Source organism: Sinohyriopsis cumingii, chromosome 15 (assembly GCF_028554795.1).
Source record: "Sinohyriopsis cumingii isolate HCF-2022 chromosome 15, ASM2855479v2, whole genome shotgun sequence".
NCBI lineage: Eukaryota > Metazoa > Mollusca > Bivalvia > Unionida > Unionidae > Sinohyriopsis > Sinohyriopsis cumingii.
Window position 1 is genome coordinate 137,827,545 of NC_142975.1, and position 12,676 is coordinate 137,840,220.

The 12,676-nt window shown below is 35.5% G+C and overlaps 1 protein-coding gene across 8 annotated transcripts in view; it reads left to right on the forward strand.

Annotated features, from left to right (window-relative positions):
- LOC149782879 (protein MTSS 1-like) overlaps positions 1 to 12,462 on the forward strand; it is a 182,954-nt gene extending 170,492 nt beyond the window's left edge. For all 8 annotated transcript variants that reach the window (XM_089934420.1, XM_089934427.1, XM_089934424.1 and 5 more), the window contains one exon: positions 1,355 to 12,462. In XM_089934420.1, coding sequence (XP_089790546.1) covers positions 1,355 to 2,103 — 749 coding nt within the window. In that variant the 3' untranslated portion in view covers positions 2,104 to 12,462. The remainder of the gene's footprint in view (positions 1 to 1,354) is intronic.
- Positions 12,463 to 12,676: the final 214 nt, after the last annotated feature.

Below are 12,676 nucleotides of genomic sequence, written 5' to 3' on the forward strand. Positions count from 1 at the left end.
TGCTTATGTCATTGAAGTAAGGCAGTATCCTGTAGCCATGCTCATATGATTTATTTTCTCATGTCAATGGTCGATGTCAGTGCTTATGTTAGTGAAGTAAGGTAGTATTCTATGGCCATACTCATATTTATTTTCTCATGTCAATGGGTGATGTCAGTGCTTATGTCATTGAAGTAAGGCAGTATCCTGTAGCCATGCTTTTATGATTTATTTTCTCATGTCAATGGTCAATGTCAGTGCTTATGTTAGTGAAGAAAGGTAGTATTCTGTGGCCATGCTCATGTTAGTGTCAATGCACATGTGATGATATTTCATTAAAGTAAGTATCCTGTGTCCATACTCGTGTCATTTGTCAAAGTCATTGAGGTAAGGCTGTATCCTGTAGTCTTGAAGTCCGAGTTTCCTCTGACCCTTGCCACCTCATTTTTGACATTTGGACATTGATGTTGGATTGTAGGGTCAGAGTCCACTGCCTATTGAAAAGTTGGAATTCGCTAAGACCGTTTGGTGTCAGCATAGGGTAGCTGCTTAGTAATCATCGTGGACAGTGCCAGTTTGAAGTTACCAACCAGTCAGTGCAGTTTAAGAGTTGGTTTGTGTGTGTTCCAAAATAGCTTTAATGAAAATGATGTCACTGTTGTGCAAATGGTGTCACTGTTGTGCAAATGGTGTCACTGTTGTGCAAATGGTGTCACTTAATAACCAGTTGAGAGGCAGAGACTTTGCCCAGTTACTGGACTACGCTGATGGTTTGCCAATATAAGCTGGTTTCCAAAGAATAGAATGAACACTGTGGACCCTACTTTGCTTGCACATCATGCAATGATATGGGTAAAGTGCATTTGTACACTGGTAAAATTATATTGTCAAGCCTGTCATTTTTTTTGCTTTGATGACTATATAATAAATGTTTTATGATAAAATTTTCAAGTATACATCATAACTGTTGCTGTATTTAAACTGTAATTTTGAATTAGTCTCATTGTTTGCCTAAAGTTGTAAAGTACATTTGTAATAATTCATGTCTCTCTAGCTTTAATCTGTTTAAAGGCTCGCTACTATTACTATTTTCAATTGAACCCTTGTTTCCTATTGGTTGTCCTTCATGTCATCCAGCTTCAGTTGTTGTTTTCTTACTGAAACCTTTTTTTTGTTGCAACAAGTTGTCGTTAAATTTGGTAAAAACTGCTAGAAATCATACTGCACAAGACTCAGGAAGACCTGTTCATTAGGAAATAAAAATTAAAGGTCAGACACAGGTTTACTGTGACCTTGAGATTATTTTTGTTTTTGTGTAAATTCTAGCTATTCCGAGGCAATTCTGTAATATTCATCTGTTTCCTTATCCCAACAGGTGTTCCAGCATCTCAGGGTGTAGGATCTTTGACCAGAAGGGCCTCAATAAATGCACCAAAACCTCCACCACCTGTTCGGCGCTCTTCATCAATAACAACTGCTCCACCAGCAGTGATGCGCAAGCTTAGATCTTCTCCTCCTAAACAGCTGAATCCACAAAATTCGCAATCTTTGCATCAAGGTCAAGGTCACATGCCCAATAGTCAAGGTCATATGGCAGATAGTCACGGTCACTATCCCCAGCATAGAGAGAGTAGTAGTGTCAGTGGCCAGCCTGAACACTCTTATGCAGATTTAGCAGAGATTCAGCAGTGTATACAAATGAGGAAACATCAGCAACAATTCCAACAAAGAGAGTCTCAATTAGAAAATCAGTCCCAGTCAAATGGTAGAGGTGTTTCTTCTGAAAAGACTAATGTAAATATGTCTGTTCCTGCTTCCATCACACCGTATGCCACACCAGGTGTGCAAGGTGAAATAGTGCAAAGTCTGGGGGAGGATTTCCCCCCTCCCCCACCATTACACTCTGGGGATGATGACTTACCTCCTCCTCCCAGTGAGGAGGAACTGCATGCAATTTATTACACGCCAAATGTTTCAAATCCAGTCACTCAAAGTCAGTCTGTGCCAAGAGAGAACAATTTAGGAGGACAACCTGATTTTAGACAGTCCTTGATATCAGAACTAAAAAAGGGGTCAAAGTTCAAGCAGTTTTCATCAGAAGCAGATGACACGTCTCAGTGCTGATTCTTTTTATCATGATTAGGGATTGGTATACATTGTGGGGGATTGCAAGTGGGGGGGGGGGGTGTCCACCTGTGTGTGTGTGTGTGTGTGTGTTAAGCTTTTGTTCAGTGGACAAGCAAATTTCACTCATCACTGATTTTTAACTCACCCGGCCATAAAACCAATGGAGCTTATGCTGTAGCTCTGTGTCCTTCACAAATCATCTGGTGTCTGCCTGTCAACAATTGCTTGTTACTATGGAGTTGACCCAGTATCAGATCCAGTTTCATTCATGCGTAGAATATGGACTTGTATCATCAACATTGGACAAGTTTGATAATGAGATTCACACATACTAAGATGATTTTACATCAGATGGCTGAATTTGTTACCTCTTGGGAATCTGCATTTCTGATCTGACTGTTATCAAACCTGGAATAATTGCTTACATAATCTAGATATCACCCAAGTTTGATAGTCGCATATATATTAATGAGATAATCTTGCATCTAATTAGCTGAGCTTGATACCACTCTGTAAGCCACGAATAGTAGCTCATTTCATCATGACCTTGGATGAGTTCAGTAATGGAAAAGCACCGAGTATATCTATGAATTGATCTTGTAACTAATTTTCTGACACTGGAGGCCATATTTTTGATCCAGCATTCATTAAAATTGTAATATGTATTTACTTCATCAAGATCTTGGGTGAGTTTGATCATTAATGTAGATTAACACACTTTAATGAGGTAATCTTGCATACGATTACTGAGCTTGATACTGCCCTATATTTCTGATCCAATTTTAGTCAGACCTGAAAAGTAAGCTTGTACGATCAGAATCTCACAAGATAATGAGTGATATCCACAAATACCAGTCTACTGATTTATCATCTGATTGGCTGAACTTGCTACTACACTGAGGATTGCATTTCTGACCCAATTGTTTAGTAAGTATGATAAACTTGACTACAATTTTGAGCAAGATCAGCACATATTGTTGAGATGATGTTGCATCTGATTTGATAAGTTCTTCAACACATTTGTTACCATTTCTGTTATGACTTTTATCACACTACAGTAAATCGGCATTTATCATTACTATATTGTTTGTTATGAGCGAGAGCTTTGTGTATTAATGAAATTTAGCAGTTAGAAACGGGTCTCAAGGTGAATACTGTTTACTCGGTGTGTTTTCTTTTTTTCAAAAATGTTTTTCTTCTCACCTGGACTATTGAGATTGACAGGGTTGGGTTAGACTTGAGTTGTCCTTGCAAAAGAAAAGGCAATCCAAATTAAGAAGAAAAAAATATTTTTGAACATAAATGATACATTTTAATAGAACAGTTTATTCAAATTGTCAAAATAATACACTGTATGGATTAAAATGAATAATTTGTAATTTATGAATGAAGGAAAAGTATGAATTAAAAATCTAAAGAGATAAAATAATTGGCAAAAAGATCAGTTTGCAAAACTGAGGAATCATGACACTTTAACACTATTATAATGCAAGCACTGTAAGAAATAGAAATGACCGAAAGACTTCAAAGCAAATACTTCAAAGTGGGCTCGGTCCAACAAAACATTTGAATGCATGTTTCTGACTCTTAAGAAAGCTTTGAGACTAGTGATTGAACAGAGAAGATACATTGGGACATTTGCAGGCTAGCATAAACTTTTTGCAGTGTTTTATTTAAGGATCAGAATTTCTTTTCACAGTTAAAGAGATTTTAATGTTTTTGCATATTATTAATTCTGAAAACATTACCACATTTGAAATTATTAAATATGGAAGTTGTTTGATATGTTTGTCAAAAATAGGGTTTTTAACTGTGCTTGTATTGACGTACTAAAGTGCCTGAAACATTTGTTATTTGTATCGAATCACGTACATTGTGCATTATTTTATCGCATTTCACATATTCAGTGCCATGACTCACAAATTATTTGAAATTTTGCATTTGGTTTCTTTAGCTTTTAATTAAGAAAACACCCTAACATGCTTTTATTATTAAACACTTCCAGATTTAACTACCAAAGTATAGAAACCCATTACCTTTAACAACCCAACCCACCCATCCTCAAAAATAACTATAATTTGAATTTGTTGAAGTCATGTGACTGCATCCCACTGATAAAAGCTTTGTTTTTTTAGACTTAACTTTTAAAGATCTTGGATTACTTCAGCAATGAGCAAGAAATTATAGATTTTAAATTTGCCTCTCTTTTCGAAGACTTTTTATCAAATTATAATTTGGGAGATGGCCTATATAGGTCGTTTTCTTACAGTGCAATGTAAGCCTTCTTTGTAATATGGTCAAGTTATCTAAGTCAGGTGAGCAATATTGGACCCACTTGGACCTCATGTTCTTGTTACATATTCTGACTCTAAATGAGGATTCACACCCTACATGGATTCCATTGTTTAAGACATGAATATTTTAATCAAGCCTGGATCATATTTATATCTTGCCTGCTCTGAGGACAGGACAACTTGTGCTTTACCTCCATTATTGTAATCGGCAAACATACTCCTTTTACGTATACTTAAGAAATTGTGTATGTGGGCATGTTTTCTATGCATGAATAAAATGTTTTACATTTAATGGTTCATTTAAAAAAAATACTAATAACTGAACTCGGTATTTCTTGTACAATATCAGTTTTTGTTTTTATTGTTGCTTCAAATCACAGATTTGAAGATGCTTTTTTTAACAGTGATGGTTCTGTAGAAAGAATAGAACTCCATCTCTGATATATGAATTTTCATGCCTGGAAAATAAGAATCATATTGGCTGGACTTTTACAGTTCAGAATGTATTAAGAGATTATGACTGCTGTTAAAAATGTGCACTCTTGAAATTGTTCATTGTACAAATTACCATTATGAACATGCATGTAACATTCATAATTGAAAAACGAGACTTTGCATAGTTTTGTTAGGATGTTTCATTTGAAAAATATACTCTTATCATCTTAAAATCTTCACAGCTTCTGATCACTCCATGCTGTCATCTTTAAAAACGTGTACCCTGTATACTTGCATGTAAGTAAAATCCAACTGAAACAAAACAGACCCTGATCTGCTTTTGCCTTATGCTGTTAGCAGATCAGGGTCTGTGTTGCTTGTTCAGCTGATTATTCTAACCACCTGCAAAGACCCAGATCTGTTGGCGCATAATGTGCTGGCAGATCTGGGTCAGTACAGTTTGCAGTTGGACTCCGCATATAAGCAAGTATATAAAGTACATGCTTCAGATGATCCTTATTTTTAGTAGCTAATTATCATCATTTTAATATTTTTCATAAAGTTTAGGAAGCAAGTGGTTTAAAAACTTTCAAGGTCTGGGAAGAGATTTATAGAAATCATGTGAAAAGTTTTTAAGTTCAAAGAAAAAACTTGCCATAATGTATATTTTAGTTTAATGGTTTAAGCTACATGAATATATCTTCACTGTACATATAAATGCATAAAACAAATGCATGATATGAATGCCAGCTTTTTTCATAGGTCTTGAAAAACATTTTAGTCATTTAAAAGTCAAGGAGTCATATTTTTTCCTAGGAATCTTAAAATAGGTTCACTAGGTATTTCATTGAGGTCACTTAATTAGAATGTTCTATAAAATGGTATATGTAAGGGATTTTCCATTCTGGATTTTACTCTTATTTCGCTTTAGTCTTTTGCTCACTACTTTCTTTGACAATTGGTTTATTTTGTCTTTGAACTTTTTCCACTTAAGCTGATTAAATTATAAATTGTATCGTTACAGTGTTTTTGCAAGAAATTTAGTCCCGTATATTATTGGCACTACCTCAGAAATCTGCAACACTAGTGACCAGCAATGACCTTCCATAGGAAATGTCAGGCAAAAATAGGACATACCTGGAAACTTTTAGACCCTAAATTTGTGCTTTTTAACAAATGAACTGTTATCCAAAGTTTTGTTAGTTTTTTTTTATAAACTATCATGACTTTGGCAAGGACTAACACCAACATAGCTAAATTTGTAAATCTTTTCATTGCAGACTTCCTGGAAAATAAATACACTTTGCTTCAACTTTGCCTCAATTCATGTGCTATCACAGTGTTTTTTGGTTGTTTATGTACAGAGAATTTGCATTCAAAAGTTGTCTGTGGTACATCCTTTGCCTTGTAAAAATGATACAAGTCATTCAGTACCTGACGATACATTCCATCAGATACAGGCAACACATCTCAGGAAAATCAGTCATACCTTAGACTTGTGATTGTCTGTCTTGATTCACTGTTGGTAAATAAACCCACAAAAATAAATGATATTTGTCAAGTAGAAGACAAGAAAATAAATGGTGTAAACAGAATTTTTGTTGCAACATACCTTAAAAATGCAGCAGTTTTATAGCTGCCAAAAGTGCAGTTATACCATTAAGTGATAAAGACTTGAAAGAGTTTTGATCAGTAAGGTATCTGCCATATGTACTTGCCAATAGTCAAGTCCAACTGCACAATCCCAGATCTGGCATCTCATAATGCACTGGCTTATCTGGATCCAAACAGTTTGTAAGTGAGTAGGAAAAAAAGCATAGACTATAATCTGCAGGTGCATCATGCCTCAGCAGATCAGGATCTTTGTTTGCAGTTTAACTCAACTCATCAGCGAGTATATATTGTAGTGCGTGTGTGTGTGTGTGTGTGTGTGTGTGTGTATATATATATATATATATATATATATATATATATATATATATATATATATATATATATATATATATATATATATATATTTGGTAATGTGTACCAGATCTTCCCATACATCTAATCGTTACTCTTATCAGAGCTGGGTAACGAATATGGACTTCTGCACAGGAGATGACAAGTTCCTAATTAGTCCAGTCAACTAAAATTCATTGTTTGGTAAATAAAATTTCATCAAAGTACCATCTATGCTCACATATAGATCAAGTTAAATTGAAGAAAGAAAGCCCAAAGATCATGATCTACTGTATCTTAATGTGACTGATGATAGCCTGTGCAGTTTGCAGTTGGACTTTTCCTATAAGTGAGTATACAAGGTAACTGAATTTTGACAGAGAAGAAAAGGAAAGAAACATATTTGAAATTTTTATGGACATTTCCCCTTTATCATCCTTTGCCAGAATTAAAATTGTGACCTCTTGTAGTATGCGGGTTGAATTTATACTTGATGTAAAGACCATCAGTAGGGCTGTGTTCAGCTTAAAATCTTCATGAAAAATTATAATTGGATGTTAATATATGCCCTGTCCTCAGTATAAAAAGATTTGCTTTGATTGGTAGATTCATAAAAGTCAGTGATATACATTGTAAAACCTGTTTTTTTTATACACTGCTAGATGTGAAATGGGTAGATCCTAAATATAGTAAGTGCAACTGACTGACTGCTGATGTTGTCATGCAGGTTCTTACATTGTGTGACACCATGGAGATTTCTGGTAGTGTGACACAAGCTTAGCCATTGCCCGAAAGAAAAGTGCACTGCATTGCATGAAATATCTCATTGGAGGGGGGGGGTTGGGTTCCTATTTTGTTAGTCAAAAAATAATTTATTCCAAAATGTTTGGATTGTAAACAGGTATAATGTATTGCTTGTATAGGAACAGACAGACAGACAGACACAGAGAGAGGGAAGGAGGAAGAGAGTACCGGTAGTCTAATTAATTGGTTCTGTCTCCAGCTTTTTTTCAATACCCAACTCTGTTTCACTTTCACAACATAGCTCAGGTTGATAAAAGTCCAGAACATACACTAAATATATATTATTATTATAATAAGAGCTTAAGTTGTGAGGGTAGCAAGGTGTGCCCAGTATTATGAATCCCTTCAATGTAAAAAGCTGAGCCTGGTATTATGGATCCCTTCAATGTAACAAGCTGTGCCCAGTATTATGAATCCCTTCAATGTAACAAAGGTGTGCCTGATATTATGAATCCCTTCAATGTAAAATGCTGTGCCAGGTATTATAAATCTCTTCAATGTAACAAGGTGTGCCTGGTACTGTGAATCCCTTCAATGTAACAAGCTGTGCCTGGTATTATGAATCCCTTCAATGTAACAAGCTGTGCCTGGTATTATGAGTCCCTTTAATGTAACAAGCTGTGCCCGGTATCAAGATTCCCTTGAATTTATTAAGCTGTCCCCGGTTTTATGATTCCCTTTAATTTAATAAGTCTTGCCTGGTATTGTGAATCCCTTAAATTTAACAATCTTTGCCCGGTATTATGAATCCCTTTAATTTAACAAGCTGTGCCCAGTATTATGCATCATTTCATTGTAACAAGTTGTGCCTGATATTATGAATCCCTACAGTGTAACAAGCTGTAACTGGTATTATGAATCCCTTCAGTGTAACAAACTGCCTGGTATTATGAATCCCTTCAATGTAACAAGCTGAGCCCGGTAATTTGAATCCCTTCAATGTAACAAGCTTTGCCCGGTATTATGAATCCCTTCAGTGTAACAAGCTTTGCCCGGTATTATGAATCCCTTCAGTGTAACAAGCTGCCCAGTATTATGAATCCCTTAAATGTAACAAGCTTTGCCCGGTATTATGAATCCCTTCAGTGTAACAAACTGCCTGGTATTATGAATCCCTTCAATGTAACAAGCTGAGCCCGGTAATTTGAATCCCTTCAATGTAACAAGCTTTGCCTGGTATTATGAATCCCTTCAGTGTAACAGGCTTTGCCCGGTATTATGAATCCCTTCAGTGTAACAAGCTTTGCCCAGTATTATGAATCCCTTCAATGTAATAAGCTTTGCCTGGTAATGAATACTTTCATTGTAACAAGCTGTGCCTGCTATTATGAATCCCTTCAATTTCCTTTCAGTTTCACTTGCATATGTAACTTTCGTGTAAATGACACATGTCCACAAAAGACAATCCTGTGGTCCCTCATTTATCCATTATGGACTAGCTTCAGTGTATTTACACTAGTTTCAGTGTATCCACAGACTGGTTTCATTGTATTCATAAACTGGTTTTAGTGTATTCACACACTAGTATTAGTGTATTCACAAACTGGCTTTAGTGTATTCAGACTGGTTTTAGTGTATTCACAGACAGGTTCATTGTATTCATAGACTGGTTTTAGTGTATTTACAGACTGGTTTCATTGTATTCAAACTTGGGGATGACTCTGTATCATCTTGGAATAAAGTACAAAACATTAATTTGTGCTATATTTATTGTAAGCATACAAGGGCAAGCAGTTAAAACTTCCACGGAAATTTTGATATTTCATTTTGTATAGAGATTTCTCATGAATGTCATATGGCAAAGTGTTTATGTTTCATTGACATTCTTTAAGTATCAAAATTTTAAGAAGTATCTTTACCTTTTCCTTCTTTCAACATGATGAAGAAAAAGACTCCAAGAAATCACTGATCTTAAGTGAAATGAAAATTGTACACATTTAAGTGTTTTATAGTAATATTTGCATGTACATAAAATGATTTTGTATCAAAGCGGATTGGCTGTCCTTAATGTTTTACTGTAGTAAAGGGTTTACTTCTTACCATTTGAAGATTAGGTCCATATGATGGAGTTTTCTTTTTTTATGTTATTAAATCTCTAGGTTTATGAATTGTTGTCTTATTTAGTGCATTTCATCATTTTTTAAATTATTTGATCTCAGTTTCTTTTGGTTTTTTTAAAAAAAAAACAAACTTATGTACATAGGCCCTCAAAAACCATTTGTCAGATTTCATTTTTGTTTTGTGTTGGTTCTGTCAATTGGTGCAGGATGTAATAGGTTGCATGTAAAAAGTATTTTGTACCATGATGAAGAATAACATGGATTAAGATAAACTTGATTAACCCTAATCTTTGAAGGATGTGCACAAGTAGATGATTGGTTTACTCAAGTCTTAAGATTAGACTGGACAAAAATTTCATATTTCCAAAAGATAATGCAGATGCAACTGCAAATAGTATAGATCTAAATTCTTCCTCATATGACATAAGCAATGTTATATTCTGCAACAAACATCTGACCCCAGAGTTAGCCTTTTTTTGAAACTTCATCTATGTTTGTAAAGTCCTCCTTTTGTCATGCATTGTCTTTTCACAGTCGCTACTTGCCCGGGGGGGGGGGGGCCCAAGTGGTCTAAAGTGCTTTCTGTCACGGATCACTGCCATCTCACCTCTGTCTGCATGGGTTCGAGTCTTGGGCTCAGCCAATGTGGATATGTGAGAAAGCTTGCCGGTAACTTCTCGTGGGTCGGTGATTCTTTCTGGGGTTTTCCCGGGTTCTTCCTCCACCATTACTGGCCGCCATGTATAGCCAATCTTGTGCTGAAAAATGGCGTTAAACCCTATAACAACAGCAACAACAACAACAACAACTTCCCCAGAGTTAGCCTTATTTTGAAACCTCATCCTTATTTTTATTTTTTTTATATTTTTTAGCTCACTTGGCTGTAATCACTGGAGGCTATGGTATAGTCCTTCATATGTCATTCATTGTCTTTTCACAGTCACTACTTGCATCTTTGCCTCAAAACTGCTTGACCATTTTTGGGAGAATTCTGGCATTGAGGGTTTTCAGATTTTGTTCATTGGATGCTGATCTGTCTTCCAATTTTGCTACCATTATGGAAATAGAGAAAACATTTTAAACAGCTCCTTGAAAACTACTGAACAGAATTCTACCAAATTGACAGCATCTTGGCATCGATCGCTTTCAGTTTTAGATAAGTGATGTCAATCCATAGTCAAGTATTGTAACTAATGCTAAAAATAAAAAATCATTAAGCAACTCCTCAAAAACAAAGAGAATTTGCCCAAAATTTATATAAAGTATCTTGGAATAAATGTTTTTCATAGTTTTGTAAATGATAAAATATATTGTCAAATTAGGCTGCTGTTAATAAAGAGGGACTTTCAATAACGTAACAAAAGTTTGCTAAACGGAATTTTGATAGAAAGCATCACAGCTTGTGCAGATATGGCTGATATTACTGATATTATTGTGTAAAACAACTGCTTATGAGAACTTGGACAGGAAACATACTTGCATAGTGGTACTGCTTTATTGGACAAAATGATGATGTTTTACATCAAATATTGATAAAGATATAAAAACTTGAGAAAAAAAATTGAAATAGATGTGTCCATAAGATCAACAGTGAGTCAACAGTCTTGGAAAATTTTTCTTAGACATGCATTATGTTTTCCCAGATTTCTTGACCAACTGCTTTTGCGTGTTGTTAGGTACATGTCAGCAAGATGAGTGATCTCAAGCTTGTTATTGCCAAAAGATTGATAACGTTCTGTTAAACATGGTTAAGTTGAGAAAAAGCCTTTCTACAAGTTTCTAGCAGATTTTCAACTTGCAGTGGCTTTATCCAAGCTGTAAAGGGAGGTAACCCACTATGATGAGTGTATGCATGGCCCCAGATCTGCCATTACATTGTGCAGGGACTCTGCATATATGCTGTTTCTTTTAAGCCGTTCATATTATCACAAGGTTTGACAGCAGAGTTAGACAGAACCTGTTTCGACTTTCAATAGATCAACCCTGTTCATGTTGTCAGGAGGTTTGTCAGCAGAGTTAAATGGAACCTTTTTCTCTAGCCTTGTGACATCTGCATGGATGATGAACCATTCATAAAGAAACCAGGGAATCATTTGCATGTTTTCTCATCAGTTTGAAGCTTTATGATCATGACACTGGTGGATAAAAATGGCTCCCATCAGGTCCATGTTTGCCTGAAACAAAATATATTTTCATGCAAACGACTGACGAACAAGTCGATATAGCTCTGCTTGTTGGCCATTCAGCTATGCTCGTTGGTCGGGAACTGGATTGGATTGGATTGAAGGAATCTTGAGCCATGTTATTTAACAGAAACTGGTGTATACTCACTTATTAGTGAAGTCAAACTGTAAACAACAAAGATCCTGATCTGCTGTAGCATAATGCACCTGCAGATCTGGGTCTGTCTTGTTTGTTCTACTGATTACTTGTAACTGCGCTGACCCAGATCTGCCAGCACATTTTGTGATAGCAGATATGGGTCTGTGCAGTTTGCAGTTGGACTACACTTACAAGTGAGCATAAGAGAATTGAGAAATTTGGGGGCACATTGTACAGTATTGAATCTTTGATAGATTGTTGATAGTTCTAGTGATTGTAAACATATATAGATGAACTTTCCTTGTTGCAAAGACTTGGAAAGGAGTAAACTTGATGTAAGTTTTATACTGCTGGCAGTTCACACAGCACTCACAGTTTTCTTTTTTTTCTGGATATCGTCTTTCTTTGTGAGGTTTGTTGGATGCAGTGATACTCCAGTTTTTTTCAGCTGTTATTGAACCTACAGGATATGTCCAAAAAAAATATACCAACTCTTATCGTAATCATTTTAATGTTTTATTGCTAACCTTATACAGATTTTAATATTTTTAATCCTTAACTTGAGAGTTTTAATGAGTTTTAGATGATGCAAATAAAACAAAAACACCCTGTCGTTATGGTGGCCATCTTGAAAATCTTGTTATCATTACTGAAACTGAGTGGAAAGTCATATTGACATTGGATTATCACCAGAAGACTTCTTTCGATGTC